This window comes from Coregonus lavaretus, assembly GCF_964263955.1.
Source record: "Coregonus lavaretus genome assembly, chromosome: 6".
Taxonomy (NCBI): domain Eukaryota; kingdom Metazoa; phylum Chordata; class Actinopteri; order Salmoniformes; family Salmonidae; genus Coregonus; species Coregonus lavaretus.
Window position 1 is genome coordinate 42,913,006 of NC_139993.1, and position 26,360 is coordinate 42,939,365.

At 44.0% G+C, this 26,360-nt stretch overlaps 1 protein-coding gene across 7 annotated transcripts in view; it reads left to right on the forward strand.

Moving 5' to 3' along the window:
- Nucleotides 1–340: 340 nt before the first annotated feature.
- Nucleotides 341–26,360, forward strand: part of LOC311130955 (neuroligin-1) — a gene marked incomplete at its 5' end in the record, with an annotated part of 260,040 nt that continues 234,020 nt past the window's right edge. For 2 of the 7 annotated variants that reach the window (XM_084163784.1, XM_084163785.1), the window contains one exon: nucleotides 728–848. In XM_084163784.1, the coding sequence (XP_084019910.1) occupies nucleotides 743–848 (106 nt within the window). Of the gene's footprint in view, nucleotides 940–1,683; nucleotides 1,744–26,360 lie in introns of all 7 variants that reach the window. The other 5 variants (XM_084163783.1, XM_084163780.1, XM_084163782.1 and 2 more) reach the window with 5 other exon arrangements.

The following is a 26,360-nucleotide window of genomic DNA, read 5'->3' on the forward strand; positions in this document are numbered from 1 at the left end:
CACGCCTCGACTGGGGTTGATTTATCTGTGGAAGACCTGCTGCAAATGGCTGCCCTGCCTGCGTCGCCAGGATGGAAAACAGGATTGTCAATAGGATGCGGCCTGACGAATAGCGGCAAGTGAAGATGTCGCCTTCGCCAGTGTGAAATCAGTGGGGAGTACTTGCCATGCGAAGAGCCTTTGAAAGTTTTGACAGCCGCACGTTTGGGAGGCCTGATACTTTTCCTTTGATTGTACCCCTTCCTGTGGGCGGACCTAAAGTGGATTGTTGCTGCTAGCGCTGCGGTGCGGTGAGCCCCAGTTGGTGTGTGTGTGTGTCTACTGGTGTGGCAGAGAGAGCATGCCCCTGCAGAGGCCTGGCCGTCTGAGGCTGCACCCTGCCTGGAGGGCCATGCAGCCCCGGCTGGGCGTAGGCCTGGGTCTGGGCCTGGACCTCACCTTCCTGCTGTGGATACTGAGCCTAGCACAGCAGGCCCTGGTCACGGCCTCTCAGAAACTGGACGAAACGGACCCTGTGGTCACCACCGTCTACGGCAAACTGAGGGGCGTCAAGAAGGAGCTCAACAACGAGATCCTGGGACCCGTCATTCAGTTCCTGGGGGTACCTTATGCCGCACCCCCCACGGGCGAGAGGCGCTTCCAGCCCCCGGAGCCGCCCATCTCGTGGCCGGAGGTCCGCAATGCCACTCAGTTTGGCCCGGTCTGCCCCCAGACCATCGTGGAGGGGCGCCTGCCGGACGTCATGCTGCCTGTGTGGTTCACTAACAACCTGGAGATAGTGTCTTCTTACGTACAGGACCAGAGCGAGGACTGCCTTTTCTTAAACATTTATGTCCCCACTGAGGATGGTGAGTTAACAGCAGGACCAACAGGAAAAACAGACCTAAACCAACAACCCCTTTTTAAATATATTCATATTTGTTTTGTGCTGACAAGAGTGTGAAAAGCATGACCTCTGCATGTTTACGTGCATGACACTGCTTTTGTGTGTGTGAGTATATATGTGTGTGTGTGCCTCTGTGTGTGTGTGTGTGTGTGTGTGTGTGTGTGTGTGTGTGTGTGTGTGTGTGTGTGTGTGTGTGTGTGTGTGAATCTGTGTGTGAGTGTCTGTGTGTGTGTGTCTGTCTGTGTGTGAGTGTGCGGCTGTTCATCAGTCTCCTGATCCCTTCCTCACACACATCCTCCTGTCCACCACAGCACGTCCATTCAGGTGAGACTGGTTCCTCCTTTCCCCTCCTCCTACTGCTCCTCCTCCTCCTCCTCACTCCTCACTCCTCACTCCTCACTCCTCACTCCTCACTCCTCACTCCTCACTCCTCACTCCTGACTGACAGCGGCTCATCATCTGTCCATTGTGTGTAGGCACAATTAATAGGGCCCATCAAGGAGGAAGCTCATGTAAATAATGATTATTGATTGATTTACTGATTGATTAATGAACTAAGCCAGTAAGAGCAACCCACTGGGCACAGACGTCAATTCAACATCTATTCCACATTGGTTCAACGTAATTTCATTGAAATGACGTGGAAACAACGTTGATTCAACCAGTGGTGTGCCCAGTGGGCACTCTCTTTGCTACCTCATTCTCTCCTTCCTCAGCAGTCAGATAGTGGTGTTGCATGCTCCAACTGTCCTTAATGGAGCTCCATGTTATTTTTTAGTCTTCTATTCATTTTACAGTAAAAAGAATATCCAAGGAATGTGCCAGGAAACCGGGCAAGAAAATATGTAGACAAGGAGGTATGTATGCACTGGAATAAATAACAGAAAAAACAGAGAAGGGAAGAGTCTCCCAAAAGGGCTGGTTGCATGGGGCCCCAGAGAGAGGCGTCTCCCCTCCCCAGGCAGCGCTCTACCGAGAGGAGAGGAGAGGAGGTGGGGCCCTCTGATTGGCTGCCAGTTCCCAGGTCAGAGAGTATTCTGTAATTGATGACGTGTGTGAGGAGTTAACTGTGTTGAGATGTCGGCCACTCTTAAATTAGATGGGTGCACGGTGAACTTGCAGAGTCTAATCTCAATTAAAGGGATGGTATCGCTGTACCATTGGCTTGCTCTGGCTTTATCGATCATGGCTTCATCAAGATAATGTCCTCTAGGCTCCTTCCCTCCCCACTCCTCCCTGTCTCTCTCTCCTTCCTTCTCTCCCTCTCTTCTGCTGGCTGGTGGAGTGGCAGTGCATTGTGCCTCTCAGTGCCGGTGACAGCGCCCTTGATAAGGCGTGTGGTGTTAATGCAGCCACTCTGGCAGGCAGGAGGCAGGGGGAGCGCTCATTAAACATCCTCCCTCTGCGCCCTCTCTCCTCGTTACTGAGCTACACACACAGGGCAGTCAAACCCTCTCCAACCCTCCTCCCCTCCGTAGATTTGGGTTCTGGCATATCAGGCTCTGACACTGTTATAGCATTGCCAATATATTCCCACATCATCTCAGATATTCCATCCCACTAGCAGTCCTCCAAGTCCCTTAAACATGTATATCCAGAGGTAGTCACACATATAGTATTTTGTAAACATATACAGTAGCTCCGATGTACAGCACCAGTCAAAAGGTTTGGACACACCTACTCATTCAAGGGTTTTTCTTTATTTGTACAATTTTCTACATTATAGTATAATAGTGAAGACATCAAAACTATGAAATAACACGTATGGAATCATGTAGTAACCAAAGAAGTGTTAAATAAATCAAAATATATGTTATATTTGAGATTCTTCAAAGTAGCCACCCTTTGCCTTGATGACAGCTTTGCACACTCTTGGCATTCTCTCAATCAGCTTCATGAGGTAGTCACCTGGAATTCATTTCAATTAACAGGTGTGCCTTGTTAAAAGTTAATTTGTGGAATTTCTTTCCTTCTTAATGCATTTGAGCCAATCAGTTGTGTTGTGACAAGGTATACAGAAGATAGCCCTATTTGGTAAAATACCAAGTCCATATTATGGCAAGAACAGCTCAAATAAGCAAAGAGAAATGACAGTCCGTCATTACTTTAAGACATGAAGGTCAGTCAATCTGGAAAATTTCAAGAACTTTTAAAGTTTCTTCAAGTGGAGTCACAAAAACGCTATGATGAAACTGACTCTCATGAGGTCCGCCACTGGAAAGGACGAGCCAGAGTTACCTCTGCTGCAGAGGATAAGTTCATTAGAGTTACCAGCCTCAGAAATTGCAGCCCAAATAAATACTTCACAGAGTTCAAGTAACAGACACATCTCAACATTAACTGTTCAGAGGAGACTGCGTGAATCAGGCCTTCATGGTCAAATTTCTGCAAAGAAACAACTACTAAAGGACACCAATAATAAGAAGAGACTTGCTTGGGCCAAGAAACACGAGCAATGGACATTAGACCAGTGGAAATCTGTCCTTTGGTCTGATGAGTTCAAATTTGCGATTTTTGGTTCCAACCGCCGTGTCTTTGTGAGACGCAGAGTAGGTAAACGGATGATCTCTGCATCTGTGGTTCCCACCATGAAGCATGGAGGAGGAGGTGTGATGGTGTGGGGGTGCTTTGCTGGTGACACTGTCACTGATTTATTTAGAATTCAAGGCACACTTAACCAGCATGGCTACCACAGCATTCTGCAGCGATACACCATCCCATCTGGTTTGCTCTTAGTGGGACTATCATTTGTTTTTCAACAGGACAATGACCCAACACACCTCCAGGCTGTGTAAGGGCGATTTGACCAAGAAGGAGAGTGATGGAGTGCTGCATCAGATGACCTAGCCTCCACAATCACCCGAGCTCAACCCAATTGAGATGGTTTGGGATGAGTTGGACTGCAGAGTGATGGAAAAGCAGCCAACAAGTGCTCAGCATATGTGGGAACTCCTTCAAGACTGCTGGAAAATCATTCCAGGTGAAGCTGGTTGTGAGAATGCCAAGAGTGTGCAAAGCTGTCATCAAGGCAAAGGGTGGCTACTTCGAAGAATCTCAAATATAACATATATTTTGATTTGTTTAACACTTTTTGATTACTACATGATTCCATATCTGTTATTTCATAGTTTTGATGTCTTCACTATTATTCTGCAATGTAGAAAATAGTAAAAAATAAAGTGTAGAAAATAGTAAAAAATAAAGAAAAACCCTTGAATGAGTAGGTGTTTCCAAACTTTTGACTGGTACTGTATATACCCAATTTACCTTTACTAACTAATTATATCATAACTTGTCCCGTCTCTCCCTGTTCCTCTTTGCTTTATCATTTTACCTCCTTTCCTGCCAGTCAGAGCCACCATGTTGACCCCCCCCCCCCCACACACACACACACTTAACACGGAAATTAGAGTATGACAGATGTCACATAACTCTGCCCCTGCTGAGTGAAGGCCAATTAAGTGGCTGATCACACCTTTTAATTTTCTTTCTCTTCAATGTTCACTTTTTGATGGCAAAACTGCAACAACTATGTTACTGTGTTTTGCTACAGTGTCTATTTCCAAGTGTTCTTATTGTCTACAAAATGACACAGCTTCCTCTAAGTTAGGGCTAGAATTTATTGATTGCAGTGCTACATGGGTAAAGCAGTGTGATGGGATGGGATGATGTTTTAGACTCCACAAGCTGCAACACACTGGTATGTCTGATTCATTTTTTGACACTGATCACACAGCATATTGCCACTGCAATTATCTACTCACCCTATATCTCAGGTCACTGTGGAAGCACACAAAATCATGACAATGAGGAGAGCTCAGTGACATCAGTAATGCAGTAAAGAGTCATATTTTGTGCCTCTCTTTTATATGTTTGTTAGTAGGCTATTTTTCATCATTCCAGCATTGTTAATAGGATTTCACCTTTACAGATGATCATTTCTCAGTCACATTGATTGTTTCAGGGGAGAGCTAATTCATCTTCTATATCCTCTGTAATACTGCAGAGCTTTTCAGTTATGGTTAGTATTCATTCAATGTTTTGTTCCTCTTTGGGCATATGTAGAAGAGAGGCACATTTTAAGTTGAGTGTTTGGTGGTAATGCCGGTTGAACTGTGATAGTGTGGTCCTTCTACATCAGGGGTTCTCAAACTTTTTAACTCGGGCCCCCCTTCCAGCATTGGGGAACATCCTGCGCCCCCCCTGCGCGTGCATGCACCACGTCTATTTCTATGGGCACAAGCACTGTCCATGACACAAACTGTTCACACCCCTCTTGTTGGTGGAGAGAATTTTGCAGGTTTAAAGCTTATTTCCTGCAATTCTACACATTTTGCCATGGGGTGCAAATAAAATGTTGCCGTTTTAAAGCAAAATCTATGGGCAAAAAAAACAACGAAATAAAAAATGTTAACTGACATGGGCTAGTTGATCTGGACATTTCTGACAAGTTATAAACATGAAAAGAGGAACTGATGATGCACTACCCAATTTCGAAATTGCACCATGTGCATTCTACTATTACAACTTTCAATAGTAAGTGTAAAGCCGGACTGAGTTCCTTTAAATAAATAAAAAATATATATACTTCCCGTAATACTTCCAGTAAGATGTTAGTTACGTTGTTCTCTGAATTTGCGTCGACATTGAGGGTACTACAGAGCTGATTTAGAATAGATCTGTGTGGTTGGGGAAAGTTGGATGAAGCTTAAATAAAGCTCTTTCTGCCAGCTCTATAATCAATTTGGGAATGGTTTCTATGAGCTGCTCTTCAGTTGTTACAGCAACACACATCAGTCCTTGGAAATAATATTTTATAGTAGTTCTGCAGTACTCCAAATAACTGCAACCCAGTGTAGTTAGTGTTATGATGATGTAAGTTTTACACATTGAGTGGTACATAGTTGCCCTTAGTACTATTTGGCTACACTATTTGCCCCCCCCCCCCCCTCCCCCCCTTTCCATTTACGAGGTCTCGTCCCAGTTTTGTAATGGTTGAAGGGGGCTCCTGGGGGAGGTGCAGGGCCTCAGGAATATATTTTTACAGCTCCAATAAGTTTCCAGCCTTCTCCCCACTGTCTCCCCGGAGAGAAGCTGTCTGTAAAACCTGGGCTAAAGTTTTAGTTTTAAAGGTGTGCTGTAGCTTTGTTTATGTGGGCTGAAGCACTGTGGGTGGGTGGGTGAATGTGTATATGATTGTATGTTACCATGTGTTTCAGTCTTTCTCTGGAAAAGAGATCGAAAGAGGCAGACCTGTGTGTTTGTGCAGGCAAACGTGGGTGTGAATTTGTAGACTTTTCTGTACACATACAAACTGCCTTGCTCTCTCTCAGGAAATTATTCCAGTGGTGATTGTGAACATCACCTGTAGTTTGTGCTAAGTGTATTCAATTTGAGCAGAAGTGTACAATGGTGGGCTCAGCATTTAGAAATCCAGCGTGTGGAATAAAAATCTATCCGTGAGTGAAGTCATTAGAGCTTGGTAGAGTCGGGAAAGGCCCTATATGTTATTCATGGTGGATTGGATTCTCTTGGCGGATTGTGCATGCACATACAGAGGGTTTTAACTGCTGTGGTGTGTAGTAAGTATGTGTGAGTCGTGGGACTGCTCTGTAGACTTAACGAGGTGCCTCCAGACAATCTTTGTGGGAAATCTAATCTGTTAATTTTCAATTGATCGATGTTGATTCCACTACTGAGAGTCACTAGCCACACTTCAAGTGTATTTTCAATCTGAAAAAGTAATATCTCACCTGGATTTGAAAGCTCCGTGCTCTCACGCTGAGTTTCCATCATCTGAGGTATGAAAATGTTGATTGGAAAAGCCTCCCCTGGTCTTTTATGCTGTAGCAGGAAGAATGATGGCTGAACATTTACTATTGTTGTCATACTGAGAGGTTTCTATGAAGATACAAATGGTATTCCAAGGTTCCAATGTTGATAGCTTCAGTTAAATATTAATGACGACTGTATTATGATAAATATATGAGTATCTTATTTTTTTCTCTTTAATAAAGGGCATTAAACTGAAGTAAACAGGCCAGGCATGGCACTCATTATAGAGCTCCTAGTAGTAGGGAAACAATGGAAAACAACAGACCTAATATTGCTTTCTGTACTATTCATTTCTCAGAAATGATATTTTGATGCAGTGTGAAATACATTGCAAGCTCTCATGCACATTTAAAATATGCTGTTGAAACAACATAGATATTGCTGCCGAGAAGTAACAGCTTTTTACCATAGTTTCAATTTCATATTCGCAGATATTCTTTATGGGCCTTTCCAAAATGTCCTTACACTATGTAATGCAATGAGTAGAGAGGGAAATGTTCCCACATTTAGAGTTTGTTTTCTTTCTAACAATCAGTGTCAATACCATATACTATAGCCCTAGTGTTGATGCACAGACATACAAGCACTGTACAGTATGCACATCTTTCACTTTTACGCATGCTAACATATGTTCAGCGCAGTAGGCTTTGATTCTATCACTTCATTTTTTGTGATCTCATGGCCTATTCCTCGGAATTCAGAGCAGGGATGAATAGTGGCTCTTTAAAGAAAACACAGGCCCGGATGTGCAATACTGCAGTGAAGGAGAGAGAGAGAAAGAGAAGGAGAGGGATAGAAAGAGGGAGAGAACGAGAGAGAGAGCGCCAGTGGGTGATATAATGTTTGGACCGACTTGGTCGGTGGCAGCTGTGATAAATTCTGAAACGCCAATTCACTGGGCCCATTTTAAAGGGCCAGGCCACACTTTAGTGCAGAGTTGCCGTGTGCCTCATTTGAACTACAGTGGGAAGCTGTTAAACATCATCTTCCTTGATTTACAATCCACTAATTGCCCAAGGACATGTTCGCTATGTGTCAGAAGACAGTGAAGTATAGCTCAAACAGAATGGTATTGCCATTGGCAACCTGTGATGAAACGTGATGGTACAGGAACCTTGATTTCAGGATGATGCAGGATTGGAAAGTGGCTTGTTTGTTGATTCTGTGATGAGTAAAACCCCATAGGTTTAATATAAGCCTCATATATTGAAAACCTGGGACCATATACTCAGGATACCTTGTTTTTTCTTTTTTGACTATAGTCCAAAAGTTTGTCAATATATAGTACATTAACCAATTGCCATTGATAGTTGTACATCAGTTTGAACCCATTTAATAATTGTCAGGATGGGCATTTACATAACAAGACCACAGCATCAGGCTTATTTCTGGTTACCAACTGCACACCCATTCTTGTGATCAGGAAGTATGACATTTGGTTTTAGCCGACTGCCAAGTCACTTTAATTACGGTTTATGCTAAATTAGGGAGCGTCGGATGAAACAGATTCCGTGCTGCACTTGGCCCCGTTCCCGGCTGAGCACAGTGCATTTTCTCAGTAAGTGACAACTATTGAACCTAAAGAAGAGGGGGGAAAAGAGAGAGAAAGATAGCGGGTTGGAGTGACAAGCTGTTGCAGATGGCCACTGTGCAGGGGAATGTAAGTAAATGCAGGTTTCACCTTGACTTGATAATGGGAACAGAGCACCTGACCCAGAGTGTGTTAATCACTGGGTTTAAGTTTACCTCCCAGCTGCTGCCTCTCCTACAGTCTGCCTGTTTACTGTAGAAAGGTCATTGGCACACTTTCATTCCCATGTAGAGACTCATTTTTAATACTTATGGCCCCCGTAACAAATATGTTTAAATGACAGAGAGGTTAGTGCTGGAATAAGAAGTAATAAACTGTAATTTGCACATACAGTAGTCCATAAATCATTTAGCCAGGAGCCACGTTCTACTGAGGTGCTCCATACCAGAGGGTGTCATTAATAAATGTTTAACCCCAGCAGTTGTCGAGGCGGCTTTGAGATGCATATTAAAGAGAAATCGATGGGGATTTGAAATCATGAAGTACCTTCACCCTGTGTCTACTTGTTTTAATGTTTAATTTAAAACAAAAATCAGGAGTGGTTGAGAATGGTACATGGGGGACTTGAATACTTCGGGGACCAAGACACAAAATACCCAAGTCTCCCATGCTCCCACTCTCCACCAAACATTTCATTATTGGCCTGGAGTTAAAGCCAGTAATTAGTTTCACCAATCCAGGGAAGTGTGCCTAATTGGAATTTAAGGCTTCTGCCAGTCAAAGGGACAGCAGATGCTCCCCTGCCCCGCCATCTCTTACACACTCATATACAGTACACACACATATACAACCCCCCCCCCCCCCCATACACACACACACACACATACATACACTCTCTCTCTCACAGACACACACACACACACACTCCCTGAAGTATCCAGATACAGTCCACTAAAGCAAAATCGATGGGCCTCTTTGTGTCTGCACAAAGGCTGCAATAGACACCTCAGTGCCTCTAATTAGACGAGAGCCGTCAATAACTCATCACTTCTGTCATTAAGCATATTGGCAACCAGGAAATGGGCCGCAGTCAGGTTTTTTTCACTGGTTCAGCGGCTCGCCACATCGTCCGTCCCCCATCTGTGACAGTGCACGTCGTCGTTATAGCAGGGGTCATTTAATCACAGAGTTCATAATGTGTGCACGCAGCTGGAAAAGTAACATGTATTCTGGTGGGTGGCCTCCACTCATCTTGCAGCCAGGCGACGCTCTGGTCTGGCAGGTAAAGGCAAAGGTGATGATTAATGGAGGGGTGGAGTACATTAAGTGACGATCAGAAAACAGTCAGACTGGGAGAAATCAGCCTTGAGGTCCGGCCGTGCCGAGCAGGTTCCACAAGCAGTTGAAACTATGAGGAGTTCACCTTGAATATTAATGGCCGGGCAGAGCCATCAATCCCTGTGGCAGCCAGGCAGAGGGAGAGAGGGAGAGAGGGAGGTAGGGGAGCTTCAGTATCAGACCGCTGTGATTATTCTGTGTCAACTGTGCAGTCTGCTTACAGCAGAGTTGTATGTGGACATGATAGACAATTCAAAGCAAAATATTTTCAATCCAACTGCACCTACACTCTTAGAAAAAAAGGTGCTATCTAGAACCTAAAAGGGTTCTTCGGCTGTCCCCATAGGAGAACCCTTTGAAGAACCCTTTTTGGTTCCAGGTAGAACCCTTTTGGTTCCAGGTATAACCCTATTGGGTTCCATGTAGAACCCTTTCCCCAGAGGGTTCTACATGGAACCCAAAAGAGTTCTGCCTGGAACCAAAAAGGGTTCTACCTGGAACCAAAAAGGTTTCTCCTATGGGGATAGCCGAAGAACCCATTTGGAACCCTTTTTTCTAATAGTGTAGACAAGAAATATCAAGATGTCCTATAAGTAAACTAAAGTAAATCCTGGACAGACAATTTGTATCTATATATTTTCATTAGAGAGATATTCAATGAGGACACTATACAGGTCAAATCCCCTCCATACTCAGTTTTAAAATTGAAGAACAACAATGGTGGCATAATCCTACATTAGATATACCTTTCTGCCTTCCAGCCTATTATGTATGTCGATAAAGGATCCCAAAAGATTCCCCCATGACGAAAGCAGGGATTTGAAGTCACCAGAGAGAGTTCTTGATAGATTGGAGCTGCTGGACCCACTGGCTAAGAAACAGTATCTCCATTAATATTCATTCAACAAGTAGACATTTTTGTGAAAAAGGGGCAGAGGGGAAAAAAATGAAATGTGTATTGTTTTACGGAGTTTGGCAACTCAAAATAACCAATAATTAGTACACTACAATGCATTAAACCAAAACAACTACATATCTATTCAGACAAAACAATCAAACGGAATCTTATTCGTATATGTTTAATTCCCACAGTCTGCAGAGTGGAGACTTGTTTGAGCTGAGTATGCTCCCCTGAGGTTTTAAAGGATGTCAGTGCAGAGTTAAAAGCAGACATCAGAGTCCGGCTGCGCCAATCACATGCCTCACTTTGAGTCAGTAGTCGATTCTATATAGATGGAGCACCATTTCAAGTATGAGTTACACTCCTTTTTGTGTGTGACTAACTTTGGATCATCCCACTCAAACCACACCCCGAGCTAGGATGTGATGCTTTGTTGTCTATTTTATGTTTGTGGGTGTTCGGCGGAGCTGAGTGTATCAGTGTCTCTGTGTAAGAGATCTAAGCCCAAAGAAGATAATGTTAGACATCAATAATTCCATAAAGCAGAATTTCATAGCATGTTGAGTCAGAGGATAGCATCATAAAAAGACAGCGCATTGGGAATGCGTTCCAGCATCCTTTTGTGCTGTCACTTTGTGACAAGAAGGGCTCTATTCAATCCGTAGCGCTGAAGTTCCGCTTTATAGCACGATTGACAATTAAAGGCAATGTCTCAAGCGGAAATTACCTTTAAATTCTATCTTCCACGATACTTCGGCGAAACGGATTGAATCCAGCCCGAAGAATATGACAGTATATAGCATCATCTACTGTAGTTACATTATTGTCATATGATTTAGGAATTTTTCTGTTGACCCTGTCAGTGTTAGTAAATCATACATTTGTATGCTCTTGCATGTGGTATACAGATGTAGGATATTCATTTGACCACTCTTTTGTTGCTGAGAATGTTCCTGCATTGCAGGAAATGCAGATGAGCTTTGTGATTTACATACATTTACTGAAAACCCACAGTAACACGGTTATATTAACAGTATTGCACTTTTCATGTAGCCTATTTTTGGCCAGATAAAAGCCTAACCACCGATCAAGCAACATTATGGACTAAACGTTCAAATCCTGTTGCTGCAGGATTATTTTGCTGTGAAATTAAGGTAAAATTAAGATCCTACACCTGCATCTGTACTATATGCTGCTTTCTGACACCCTCTAGCTACAGTAATTTTAGCATAACCTTTAAAACAGCTGGATCTTCTCTATGAATTCTGCTTGAATAATCTGTCTGTCTTTTGCAGGCAGCATAGGACCCAGGCACTGCAGGCATGCCATCAGGGTTCATTTTGTGGGATCTCTAAATTCAGTTCTACTCAGTGTCACAGTGAAGAATTCCAATAGTATTGGACAGGCAATGGTCAGGGTCACGTTTGCAATCTCCCTCCAGCGCTACTCCATAAAGAGCGCAATCGGAAGCCTTAGCACTCAGACCAAAGGTCAAAACAGACCAGAACCACAGAGAAAAACCGCAACAACATTCAGAATACAGAAACATTACATTCTTGTAGGGGCCAAATCATTTTTGTTGAAGATTGTAACAAATGTAAGGAGCATATTTCAGGAGGATTTATGACTTGGTGATATAAAACGGCACGCTATACTCGAATAGCCAGCAGCGATTTAGCCTCTAAAGCTGTCAGGACTCCAACTGTTGGTCCTTATTAACCAGTGTAGTGGCATTTAGGAAGCCACATGACAAGCATGGCTAATTCTCTACCTCCTTCCTCGTAAAAGAAGAAGAGAAGAAAAATCAGGCTGAAAATCAGGTTAGCCTCTCGAGACGGCAGAGCAGTCCACAGATTTGAAATATCATGATTGTTACACACACTGGTCTTTCGCTGGTCCCTGACGTTTGAATAATCGCAGGAAGTCAGCCTGGCTTTGGCTCTTAATGTGCTTGATGGCAGTCCACTGTGACTTGGCCCTCTTTGTTCCGCTGTTTAAATATTCTATCTAGCTGCTGACACAGAGGCCTGTGTTTAATTGTATTCAGGGCTCTTTGTTTGGGATTTTGGAGCGCCATTATGCCAGGAAGTCGGGTTAATTGGTGTTTCTGCTGATAGGAAGGACCTTTAAACAGCTCAAACTGAGTTTGACATCTCTGGCCACATATTGCTCAATGCCTCTCAAGCCACTGCTATAGCAGTAACATGATGCTAGTTTCACTGAGGCAGCTTGGAGCAACAGTTCCCACTGTACTGTATAACACAGGATATCGGAACAGCGACTTGTCATAATCTGCTCTCGTGACACCTGTCTCAGTGCACTCCGCTCCTGTTGTCTCAATAATGGGAAAGAAGGAAACCTTAACAACTCACAAATTGTGTTTGCCAAACGTTCCCATATATCAAAGGAGATTTGCACCTGACTGATACCTCGCTTTTTATTTCCAAAGGCATTTCAAAGTTTGTCAGGGAGATAAAAAGTGCTCCAAAGGAATAGGGTTTGAAATGCTGTTTCTTTTAAAATCATTATATGTCTGGTGTTTCTCTTAAGCCCTTAGAATTGATGGTCGCCTGCTTGTCGCCTGCAGTTCTTAGACGATAAAGCAGAGGCTCTCCACATCACAGTGCCCCCCAACCCTCTGATCCTGCTCTCTGATATCTGCCACTGTCATCTTCCTTCAGCCAGTCATCGATAAGGCCTTGTTCTCAGTCCCTTTGACAGAAGAGAATTTGTTTCATGTGGATCATGTGGTTTGTGAGGATGCGTCACCAAAGCCATGGCTGGATCCCTCTGTACTGCAAATGTGCCCCCCCCCCCTACTTCTGCACTTGGCTGAAAGGGACCCTTTTTGATGCCTAATGATGATTTGACAGACAGGCAGTGGCCTTTTAGTGTTTAGGGGAAATATGTTTTTGACACAATAAAAGGAGGGCCGATCAATCACTGTGGTCTCTCTAATTATCCCAGGGGAGAAGAGAAGCTGGTGATTAATGGGAGCAGGGACCAATGGGGTGTCAGATAGAATGCTCCCTCCCTCACCCCCCTCAGCTCTGGGCCATGCCTGCTGTTTAGCATAGAAACGCACCTGCTGTGAGGGTCCCTCTTAAAGCAGAGACAGAGCACTAACTGCCCAAGGGTTGGTTCAGGCGTCTAATGGTCAAGTTAAAAGGAAAATTCCTCCCAAAAACTATATTTTGGTATTTGTTTAATTAGTCTATTGTTGACATAGTCCCAAAATGTTTTGCTTGTCAGCAATCAAGTTTTCAAGATATGTAACTTTCAAAATACAGAAATCATCCCCGAATGATACAAAACAAATCATCATATGATGTTTTGAGGTGGATTTTTGCTTTAAGGCTTGCACACATCACAACAAACGTGGATCTAGCGTTCCTCTGCCGATTGTTCAGCGCGCTGTTTTAGGGACACTCACTATAGACGTCTGACTGACATTGGTTAGCAAATTACATTCAGAGGTGCTAAGTACTCTCGGCCAGCAAACGTTACTGCTGTGTCTGAGCGCTTAGATAGAACCTAGCTATAATGATTAATGTGTAGAATTGATTGATAAAAAACGCTGTGTCTGTAACATAGCATAGATTAATTGTAAATGACAGAAGGGCACCAAGCTTTGCAGTTGTCATCTATACAGTCAGTACAGTATATTGTATTAGGACTCCATGAGGCATAGATTCAGCAGATTAAGTTTTTAGACCTGTATTCTGGATTAATATCCCAAAAAAACCATACGATGGCAAAGCAGCAGCCTCTAGGGGCAGGCTGAGCTTGCCAGAAAGCCCCTCTGACAGCCCCTTCCTTCCCCTTCTCCTTCTCTTCCCTCCCCTGGGTCGGAGACACACACAGGAGACCATCAGGGAAAGCACTTCCCTTTTGTTGAGAGAAAACAAGCTTGAAGAAATGTGTGAACTCAGGGGCGGCGTCTGACACATCGGGCCAAGCATCGGGCCCTGCAACCTGACCTGCCAGATTGGAGCTTCTGGGGAGGGGAAGCGAAACAGCGATTTCTGCCAATGTTTGGTATTTAAGACTTGGGAGGAGAATAAAAAGAAATTGATGTTGTGATGGATTGTCATTGACTTATGACCTTTTCCCCCTCATTTCAGTGCGGTGAGCCGTTGTCAAATGGCAGAGGGAATTTGCAAAGCTATTACCGTAGTGTCTAAGGTAAATCATATGCCTCTGAGTGGAGATGGCTCCCATAATACCTGCCATTTACTGCCCAAATTATCTATTATATTCCTGCTTCATATTTAGTTTGCTCCAGCCTGGCTCTGAGTCTGAGGGCAGGGAGGGGTGGGAGAATGGGAGCCTCAGCTTTATTCACACCATGCAGGCCTGGCTTCTATAGTCCTCTTTTTTCTTATTCAGATATTTATTTGTGGATGGCTTTTGATACGCTTTGAGAGACAAGTTCAAATGCATTTTTTTTTTTTAATATTGCCACAGAGATTTATCAGTTGAGGAGATTTTCACCTTTGGAGATTTCAAATCTGGATAGAATATTAAAATCATCCCCAAAAGGGGCATCAAACTGAGGCAGGCTTCATCATATTGTTTGTGATGGCCTGGTGGAAGCAGCAGCAGCATTCGCAACAGCTGTGGATTCTCAAAAACTGTAATTGTGTGATGAAAGGAGCATAATTGAATTCAAGGTTGTAGGAGGCCACGTTATTAAGCCCTACCCTGCCTGTTTGTAAGGAATTAAAAGACCTAAAATAAACCAATGGAGGGGATATTAATTGAATCAGAAGTTAGACTTTCTGAGCAGGAATTATCTCTTTCTTATGCTAATCTGACGTCATTAGCATGCCTGTGGTAATCTTCCACCATGCAGACTGACTCACTGTTGCTACCTTCATCTTTCTGTCCATCTGAAAACATGATGCTGTCAGCAAGGGTAAAGCTACAGTACATGGCCTTGTGCTCCATACTAGCTACTGTGTTTTCATAAAAAGAACACAGAATCAATTAGCTATAACGGACATTGAGAACCTAATGTCAGCTTTAATTATAAATACTGAACCATTTTTATTAGTACCCATACCATTGTTTATGTTTTGAGTACCAACAAATTATTTATTCTGTGTGATATACTGTATCTTAGTTCACAGCGTTCCATTTGACAGTAGGTTGCATTTTGCTTCATGGGTTTCCAGGAAGTCCAGACTAGGTGACTGTAATTAACGGTGTTGTGATGCTTGAACACAATATCCCAGTCGCTAGGTCCTTGTTACTAGGTCAAGACACTTTTAATGACTTTGGAATATGAATATATTAAAAGATAATTAGCTGATCTCTGGTGATAATCTCAGTCAAGAGTCAATTAGTAGGTTTTTTTGTTAACGTGACAAAGGTTCCAGAGATAGAGAGGTGACAGTTATTAATTACCTCAGCTTCTCAGGCGTTCTCTATGGAGAAACCCAGACTCAGAGACCAGGGTAAACTGTCTGACATGCCAGCCATAGCCCCAAACAATGGAGAATTTAAAATATTTGACATACTGTACAGGCTGACTGAACACCCTCTCTCCTATTCTATTCTGAGAGCCATTTGTTTCTTTCACTGGGCTTATCTATGCCTTCTCCTGTCCTGCCATACTTAGTTGGACTGTGCCTAGGTGTGGGTAATGAGGATCCTCAGACCTCATTGCCCTTCATTATGACGCGTCCTGCTGGGACTATTTCTCTGTAAGGAATGTCACCCTCAATGTGTTATCCATTGGCGCATCCGTGGAAAAGAGCCCTTACTCTATCTCTATGAGGGTTTTAGTGATCAGGTCCTCATAGGCTTTAGAGTAGAACCATTACACCCATTCACCCATGTACTGTATAGAGTTATTTTAATGGAATTGCTCTAATTCAAGCTTGATTGTAATTTCTTGTGAAGGATAAAGGGTGCCCCTATATGCAAAATATGTTGAAAAGACTTTGAAAAGACATTGAACATAAATATATTTTTAAAGGGCTTGATATTTGCCTTCATGTCTAAGCCCCTCTACTCATAGCATGTTCACACATTATATGCACTATAATTACAGTGGGGAAAAAAAGTATTTAGTCAGCCACCAATTGTGCAAGTTCTCCCACTTAAAAAGATGAGAGAGGCCTGTAATTTTCATCATAGGTACACGTCAACTATGACAGACAAATTGAGGGAAAAAAATCCAGAAAATCACATTGTAGGATTTTTAATGAATTTATTTGCAAATTATGGTGGAAAATAAGTATTTGGTCACCTACAAACAAGCAAGATTTCTGGCTCTCACAGACCTGTAACTTCTTCTTTAAGAGGCTCCTCTGTCCTCCACTCGTTACCTGTATTAATGGCACCTGTTTGAACTTGTTATCAGTATAAAAGACACCTGTCCACAACCTCAAACAGTCACACTCCAAACTCCACTATGGCCAAGACCAAAGAGCTGTCAAAGGACACCAGAAACAACATTGTAGACCTGCACCAGGCTGGGAAGACTGAATCTGCAATAGGTAAGCAGCTTGGTTTGAAGAAATCAACTGTTGGAGCAATTATTAGGAAATGGAAGGCATACAAGACCACTGATAATCTCCCTCGATCTGGGGCTCCACGCAAGATCTCACCCCGTGGGGTCAAAATGATCACAAGACCGGTGAGCAAAAATCCCAGAACCACATGGGGGGACCTAGTGAATGACCTGCAGAGAGCCGTGACCAAAGTAACAAAGCCTACCATCAGTAACACACTACGCCGCCAGGGACTTAAATCCTGCAGTGCCAGACGTGTCCCCCTGCTTAAGCCAGTACATGTCCAGGCCCGTGCTAGAGTGCATTTGGATGATCCAGAAGAGGATTGGGAGAATGTCATATGGTCAGATGAAACCAAAATAGAACTTTTTGGTAAAAACTCAACTCGTCGTGTTTGGAGGACAAAGAATGCTGAGTTGCATCCAAAGAACACCATACCTACTGTGAAGCATGGGGGTGGAAACATCGTGCTTTGGGGCTGTTTTTCTGCAAAGGGACCAGGACGACTGATCCGTGTAAAGGAAAGAATGAATGGGGCCATGTATCGTGAGATTTTGAGTGAAAACCTCCTTCCATCAGCAAGGGCATTGAAGATGAAACGTGGCTGGGTCTTTCAGTATGACAATGATCCCAAACACACCACCCGGGCAACGAAGGAGTGGCTTCGTAAGAAGCATTTCAAGGTCCTGGAATGGCCTAGCCAGTCTCCAGATCTCAACCCCATAGAAAATCTTTGGAGGGAGTTGAAAGTCTGTGTTGCCCAGCGACAGCCCCAAAACATCACTGCTCTAGAGGAGATCTGCATGGAGGAATGGGCCAAAATACCAGCAACAGTGTGTGAAAACCTTGTGAAGACTTACAGAAAACATTTGACCTGTGTCATTGCCAACAAAGGGTATATAACAAAGTATTGAGAAACTTTTGTTATTGACCAAATACTTATTTTCCACCATAATTTGCAAATAAATTCATTAAAAATCCTACAATGTGATTTTCTGGATTTTTTTTCCTCATTTTGTCTGTCATAGTTGACGTGTACCTATGATGAAAATTACAGGCCTCTCTCATCTTTTTAAGTGGGAGAACTTGCACAATCGGTGGCTGACTAAATACTTTTTCCCCCACTGTATATGCACATCATATGCCCTATATGCCCTGTGTGCTGAATATTACTGTCAAAGTGAAGAAGAATCTGTCCTGCAGTAGCCTCATTATAAACCATCCTGTTACATTCTGTTTCGCTACATGCAGGTTGGTTTGTACGAGGCTACTGCAAGACCCTCACCAACACACACGGACCCAGATGAGGGAGGTGAAATTGGATTTGAGCAGAGAAAGAGGGGCGCGAAGAACTCCAGATATTTATTTTGATATAGGTTGTATTTATTTACGGTGCAGGTCGTGGAGATAACTGGATCCAGAGTTATTTTGACAAAAATGTAGGCTACAAAATGACAAAAATTACTTGAGAACATTTCAAGAGAAAAGCTGACAAATTAAACTTGGTTAAAAGTTTGGTTTAAGGCAATACATAAGCGTTAACGTTTCTAATAATACTGAACAAAAATATAAACGCAACATGTAAAGTGTTGGTCCCATGTGTCATGAGCTGAAATAAAAGATCCCAGAAATGTTCTATATACGCACAAAAATCTTATTTCTCTAAATTTCTTTGCACAAATTTGTTTAAATCCTTGTTAGTGAGCATTTCTCCTTTGTCAAGATAATCCATCCACCTGACAGGTGTGTCATATCAAGAAGCTGGTTAAACAGCATGATCATTACACAGGTGCACCTTGTGCTGGGGACAATAAAAGGCCACTCTAAAATGTGCAGTTTTGTCAAACAACACAATGCCACAGATGTCTCATGTTTTGATGGAGCGTGCAATTGGCATGCTGACTGCAGGAATGTCCACCAGAGCTATTGCCAGAGAATTTAATGTTAATTTCTCTACCATAAGCCGCCTCCAACGTTGTTTTAGAGAATTTGGCAGTACGTCCAACCGGACTCACGCCAGCCCAGGACCTCCACATCCGGCTTCTTCACCTGCGGGATCATCTGAGACCAGCCACCCGGACAGCTGATGAAACTGAGGAGTATTTCTGTCTGTAATAAAGCCCTTTTGTGGGGAAAAGCTCATTCTGATTGGCCCAACCATGATTTCCTTATATGAGCTGTAACTCAGTAAAGTCGTTGCATGTTGCGTTTATGTTTTAGTTCAGTAAAAATGTAAACACCCCCTAAACGGTAGAAACCAAATAAAAAGATTGGCACGAACTTGTGGCTAAATCCGGGTACTTCACCCGCGGCCACTCACATCGGAGCCAGTTCACTGAGTAGCCTACAAAGAGGTTGGCGATACCAAACAACAGAAATACAATCTAAACATTTGTATGAATGATACAATTACCAGTCTCTGACGTTTGTTATTTTATAATGCAAAGCACAATGTTTGATGGGACCAGCTTTAGAATAGGTTAGTTAGTAAGCAATGTGTAAAGCGAACAGTTAGTCCGTTCATATGGGGGGGAAACGGAGAGAAATGTCAGATTTGAGGAGTTCACATGCACATACATCATCACAGGCGCCTACATAGAAAAATTGTATCAGCACATGCTTTATTGCCAGAAGCTGAAGCAATACCTTGTGCCTTCTGCAATAAATTAGGTAAAAATAATCTGGAGGAGTTGGATGGGAGCTACAGTGTTGGACGAAACAATCTGGCTACCAGAATCAGGGCCAAGTAGAGGCCTAGATAGAAGGTAAGTTAGGTGAGAGCATTAGTGAGGTGCAGTCCTGGGGTGTATTCATTAGTCGGATTCTCCAAATGGAAAACGTTTTGCAACAAAAACTAGAGTTTCTATTGGACACATTCATGTAGGCCCCTCCCCGTTTGGGTTTGTTTACTTTTGTTTTGTTCCTAAAGTAAACGGTAGACTCTTTCCCTTGCAAAACGTTTTGCAACCGACAAAACCTTTTGCAACGGAATGTCACGATCGTCGGGAACCGAGGAGGACCAAGGCGCAGCGTGGAACGACCGCGCCAACCAAACACCACTGGGGAGGGACCGGGTGGGCACTCCGCCTTGGAGGCGGATCCGGCTCCGGGCATGATCCCCACTCCCTCTCTAACCCCCCAAAGTACCCCTGGTCCGGTCTGACCCTGCTGACCGGAGCTGGACTGCACACTGGTGGAGCGGATTGCTCTAGCTCCGGCGTGACGCAGCTGACCCGTGCCGAACCAGGCACCGGTGGAACAGGCACGGGCTGTGCCGTACTGACGACGCACACTACTGGCTTGGTGTGGGGAGCAGGAACGGGCCGAGCCGTGCTGACGAAACGCACCACTGACTTGGTGCGGGGAGCAGGAGCGGGCCGGACCGGGCTGACGAAGCGCACCACTGACTTGGTGCGGGGAGCAGGAACGGGCCGAGCCGTGCTGACGAAGCGCACCACTGACTTGGTGCGGGGAGCAGGAACGGGCCAAGCTGGGCTGACGAAACGCACCACTGACTTGGTGCGGGGAGCAGGAACGGGCCGGACAGGGCTGACGAAACGCACCACTGACTTGGTGCGGGGAGCAGGAATGGGCCGGGCTGGCGACGCGCACCACAGGCTTGGTGCGGGGAGCAGGAACAGGCCGGGCCGAGCTGGCGACGCGCACCGTAGACTTGGTGCGAGTGGCAGGAACAGGCCGGACCGTACTGAGAACACCACTGGCCCTACGCGGGGATCAGGAACAGGCCGGACCGGACTGGCAACACACCCCAGTACCTCTCGCCGTGCCTCTACATCCTCCTTCCCCCTGGTGACCAGTGACTCCCGTAACCTGGCGGCCTCCTGCTGCCCCGTCGTCCACGGCGTGAGCCCCCCCTAAAACATTTCTGGGCGTCTCTCCTACCCGTGGACCAGGTCTCCATGTCCCTCGCCAGACTTTCGCCCTTCTGCTTCCAAGTCCAGCCCTTCTCTTCCTCACCCGGCTTGACCCAGTCGAGGAGGCGAAGGAGATCTGCTAGAGATCTCCCTGGCGATGGCTCCTGGACACGCTGCTTGGTCCAGTCTTGGTGGTTTCTTCTGTCACGATCGTCGGGAACAGAGGAGGACCCAGGCGCAGCGTGGAATGCGAACATATTTATTAATTGATGATCACACGAACAAAACAACAAAACGAAAACGTGACGTCCCTGGTTACATTCACAAACCAACACGGAACAAGAAACCACACCAAATGAATGCCTAACGGCTACCTAAGTATGACTCCCAATCAGAGACAACGAGCTACAGCCATCTCTGATTGGGAGCCACCCTGGCCAACATAGATATACAAAACCAGAACAAACACAAATGAAAACTCACACCCTGGCTCAACATACTAGAGTCCCCAGAGCCAGGGCGTGACACGGAATCGGTGTAATGAATACAAATGTTTTTGAAATAGCTTTTATGTTCTCTACCAAATGCTGATAATGGTGAACAACGGCCAAACGAAAGTTCCCAGAGTAGAACATATCATACCCAGTACCCAGTCAGAATCCCATGCAGCTTTATAAGAAAACTGGGCCCAATCCAGCCCTATCCCCTGTCTTATCACTGGAAAGGGATATCCCTGGGCCGTGTGTTCACCCTGCTGTTCTGCACCTGAATCCCAGGGAAATAAATATCCACTCTGGAGTGTTGAGTCTCAGGAGAGCTTTCCATTGTCTAACCTTACTGCTCATTTAAGTTCAGGGGTTTATTGTCATTAAGGGAAGGGAAACAAAATCCCTGAAATGTTCTCCCTCTGTGTAAAGCAATGAGTTGCCCTTTGATGCTGGGGGTCTTAAGATGTTATTAGCTGTGGGTATTGAGCTTTAGAGAATATATGGGGCCCTCTGTTTAAATTTAGAACCGTTTTTCTTTATCTCACCAGTCTAATTAGATGCGGTAGAGACTAATTGTTAATGGCACTGCCATTATTGCTCTGGGTTCTCTTTTTTTATTCCAAATGGAACGGGCTGCTTTTGTGAAGCATAATTAGGTTTTATAGTGTTACTCAAACCAGCCCTTTTTGTGGTGGCAGACAGTCCACACGGTTTTATCAGCCACTATTCTAGAGAGCAATTAGTACGACTACAGCATTTGTAATTCGTCCGTCCCTTTCTGCTTAAACCAATAGATTAGTATTACTGTGTTAGAAGCACTGCTGTGTTCTTGCTCTCAACCTGCTGTAAGACAAGCAATTCTCCAGTAGTTTAGCTTGTTGGTAGAGCCTTGCTGATTTCTAGAGAGTCTTGGTTGTGAATGAAGAAATTCATAACCAGATCTACGGACTGAAGTATGAAATGCCAGGGATTAGGAGATGGGATTCCTCCTCATTTGTAATTTGGCATTGCTCTTAACTAATTTGACGCTTTTCATGGATTTCTCAATTCCGCTATGTTTTGCCTGCTCATATATTTCACTTTAACTCCAGCCCATTAGATGTAGGCCTACACCCCCCACACACTACTGTGTTGTTTGACCCGTTGCCAAAGTTGTAAAGGATATTTAACAAACCAAACAAAAACAAACGTCTTCTTCATTGTGTCTCTACTTAGACGGTCTCACTCCAAGAAGTGTGTTTTCTTTATAATCCTGGCAAGCGAAGCGACTACTGAGAAAACAGCAATTAAGAGGGAGTCATGGAGATGATCCATATTGTCTCCCAGTATGGAAACCATATTTAGTCTTTCCTATTGCTCCAACAATAGGAGAGTTATTGTACTGTTTATCTCTGTGGGCTGCAGGATGTTGCATCCCACCAGTTAGCAGATACATTGATCCCCAGCTAACCAATTAGTCCAATCACACAATTTCATCTACACACTGAGCTCAGTGCAAATACGAGCGGATTGTGTTAAGTCAAATGACACCAAACGCTTTGTATTTTCTCCCTTTGTTAAATTCACCTGCTGGATTGTATGAGTGAAAGTGTGAGTCCCCTAGCCCTGTGTGCCCTGGTCCAGGTCTCCTCTTTAATGACAGTCATCCCAGCCCGAGCATAGAGCTGGAGCTGGGCGTCCTGAGCTGAGCCCTTTAGACCGTGTCAGTAGGAGGCTTAGCACACAGCATTTCTATCTCCAAAGGGCTTATCGGTTACACATCAGAGTAGCCTTTCATGTCCCTACCACACTATCATCTGAACCCAAGAAGCTGGATGTTTTTTTAAGGTGGTGGAACGATTTAGGTAGATGTACGTAGATGTTGATGCAATCAAATATTTATAAAATATCAAAATGTTGTTTGTGGTTTTGATGTCAGTCAGAGAAGTTGAAGGTATTGTTGGTGAAAGATTCACACAGATGGCTGAAGGGAACAGGTATTAACGATAATGCACATCCGTTAGAAATTGGATAATGCACATCCGTTAGAAACTGTAACACCACTTTCTTTTGCAGTTTCATTATCATCAAGCCTGCAGTGGATTTGGTTAGGCTGCAGCTCGGGCTTATTTAGTTGAAAACCCTATTATGAGCTAATAAGTGCTATGCCTGTCTTTATTTCCTGTGTGAGAGTTAGAAAGTCCTCTTCAACTCCGAGGTCGGTGACTTTGTGGATTCAGCCGGTCTGGACACATTAGGCTACACTACATTGCTTAAACAAAATTGATTGTGAGCCTTGAGCCATTCTCAGGAGATTGTCTCTCTTTGTCATCGTTTTTCACATGTCAGCTCCACTAATTGATGTAATTAATTTGCTTATTGATGGGACTCACTTGCCTGATGGTTTTAACTTTTAAAAAATCAGACATTTTAGTCAACTAATGAAGCAATCGTGAGAATGATTGTTTATACTTTACAAGTAGTTTGTGTGAAACTAATGGCTTGTCTGCTATAATTAATTGACCCCAACAAACCTGAATAAGCAGACTTTTAATGAGATGTGACAGGAAAAAAAAGATTCCACTCAGAAGCAGTTTACTGTAAAGGAAAAGCACTGAATCATATGTTCTGTCAGATGAATAGGACATGGCCTTTGTAAGGTTGGTCCAAGTGTACATTGTACATATTAATAATTGTTTTAGGATTAAGTGTGGATTTTTCTTGTAATGGGACTTCTGTAATATTTCCCTAATTTACTATGCTGACTGTGTGCTCTGAGCCATCTCAAGGACTTGGGGAAGGGTGTAATCTATGGAAATTCCATACAATCCAAAGCACATCTGTGTGATAGGCCTACATGTTTTCAAGGCTCAAGCACTTCTCTGCAAAGGGGTCCTTAGCAAATCTGAATATTACTTTCAGAGAATATTGTAGCATAACACAGTATTAAGGCGTTTGTTTTTGACTTTCTTTGGCAGGCTTCATGTTTTGACAGACCTACCATGCCAGTGACTCTGATATCCACAGTAGACATCAATGTGCCAGCATACATGTGTATGACGGATTTCACAGCTGTAAAGGAACAGGTCTCTTTTCTCCAGAGCTGAGGGGCTGAGGGAGGGCTGACATCAGCACAGTACCACGGGTAGCGGGTTGCATGTTGATCTGCAGATTTAGACTTTAAAACCATGTCATGCTCCTCCATCTCAAAGCAGGGCCGAGATATAGATCCATTGGGTGGGAGAACAAAAGGCCGCCATAAACCCAAGGGAAGGGCAACGTCTTTTTTTCCCACCTCTCTCTTCTCTCGTTTTTGCAGAGTATGCACATTGCCTTCATCCTCCCATCCCATGATATGAGAGAGAGACATGAAAGGCAGCCACATGGAATAAGGATATTTCTGCCAGGACAGGAGTATGGTGTAATTGGATGAAAGCGGTTGACCTTCGCCTCATTCGTTCACACCCATCTAGTGGCAAAATCTGAGAACTACCAGGTGTTAACATGGAGGTGCTCTGCCCCAGCTAATACAGGTCTCGCCATATCAGCTTCCCTGTCTCTGCTGAGTTATACAGATCCAAAGAGAGATATCATGGTAGGATGTGAGCAAAGTGAAGCACTGGTATTTGGTTTTGGGGGGTGGGAATACCCACTGGGCACACACTGGTTGAATCAACGTTGTTTCCACATAATTTCAATGAAACTACGTTAAACTAACGTGGAATAGACATTGAATTGACATCTGTGCCCAGTGGGTAGTCATGGATCAATGATGTAGACTCTACTTTGATCTTAGGGGCTCCCAATTGGTTATGTGGTTTGATTACCATGGAGCTACAATTGTAGGTATGCTGTCATATTGGAGAGCTGGTAAAAGCCTTGTCAAGTTATTGGGAAGCTGCATGTGGAATCTGGGCTTGCTGCAGTTGCAACATATACTGATCAAGAACATATAGCTGTTCATCAGAAAAGGAAGGTGTTAGTGAATTTGTGAATGTGGTTTCTGAATTATGGGTGAAGGATTGAATCTACTTGGGAGGGATATTCATTCCGGTTAGGTTGGCATAGGCTACCTAACAAAAACCTGCATACAAGGCCAAGTTTTGTCACTATTGCATGTTCCTCATTTAAACAATGCACAGATAAAGGCCTTTTGATAGTGTAGCCTGCCCACAGAGTTAAATAGCTAATAAAATATGACCTCTAAGAACCTGTAGTATTCCAGAAATGTCTCAAGGACTAGTATAGATAAGTATTCTAAATAGAAGAATGCAATGCAGGGTAAAGGCTAAATGAAATAGTGTATCCTGGAAGGAAATATATTACTGTAGATTAAAAAGAAGGATTGTGAGGTGAATGACTGTTTTTAGCAATATGACCTTGAAATCAATCAAATGGTTACCTAGACCGTCAAAGTATGCCTTTTTAGAGGTCATGTCCAAGCCAAGAAGTGGTTAGACAGTCTTTGGGGTTCTGAAGGACTTATTCAACACCTCAGGGCCAGCAGGCCATGGTTATCCAGGAGGGGTTAGCCCTAGTTCAAACACCGCACCATCGCTGCACCAAACAAAAACATTTCACTTTCTCTTTGGAAGAGCGGGATAGAGTGCCGTCTGAAACCACGCAGTCCACCTCGTCGGACTTTTTACGTTAGTTCAGCAGCCTCTGCCGCTCTTTTGCCACGGTGTGGATGAAGCACGCCTCTGTTTCATGCAGCGTGCCAGAGCAGTTCTTCCACTGTCGGGAGAAATGGTAATGCATATTAATATATGTTAATTGCATGCAAATAAAGGTTGCTTCGCTACTACACACACGGAAGCACAATCATGTCCTCGGATTTCGGAGGTGGACGTGTTAGAGTATCTAGCGTCCTGCCTAGCATATCTTTGCTCCGTGGTGCACCTGGGAGGATCCACTACCTAGGGCGAATGGGGAGGGGGTACTCTTTGCCTGGTCTAGTCAGTGCCCCCTCCGCAAAATACAGCTGACAGAGCTTTTAAAAAATA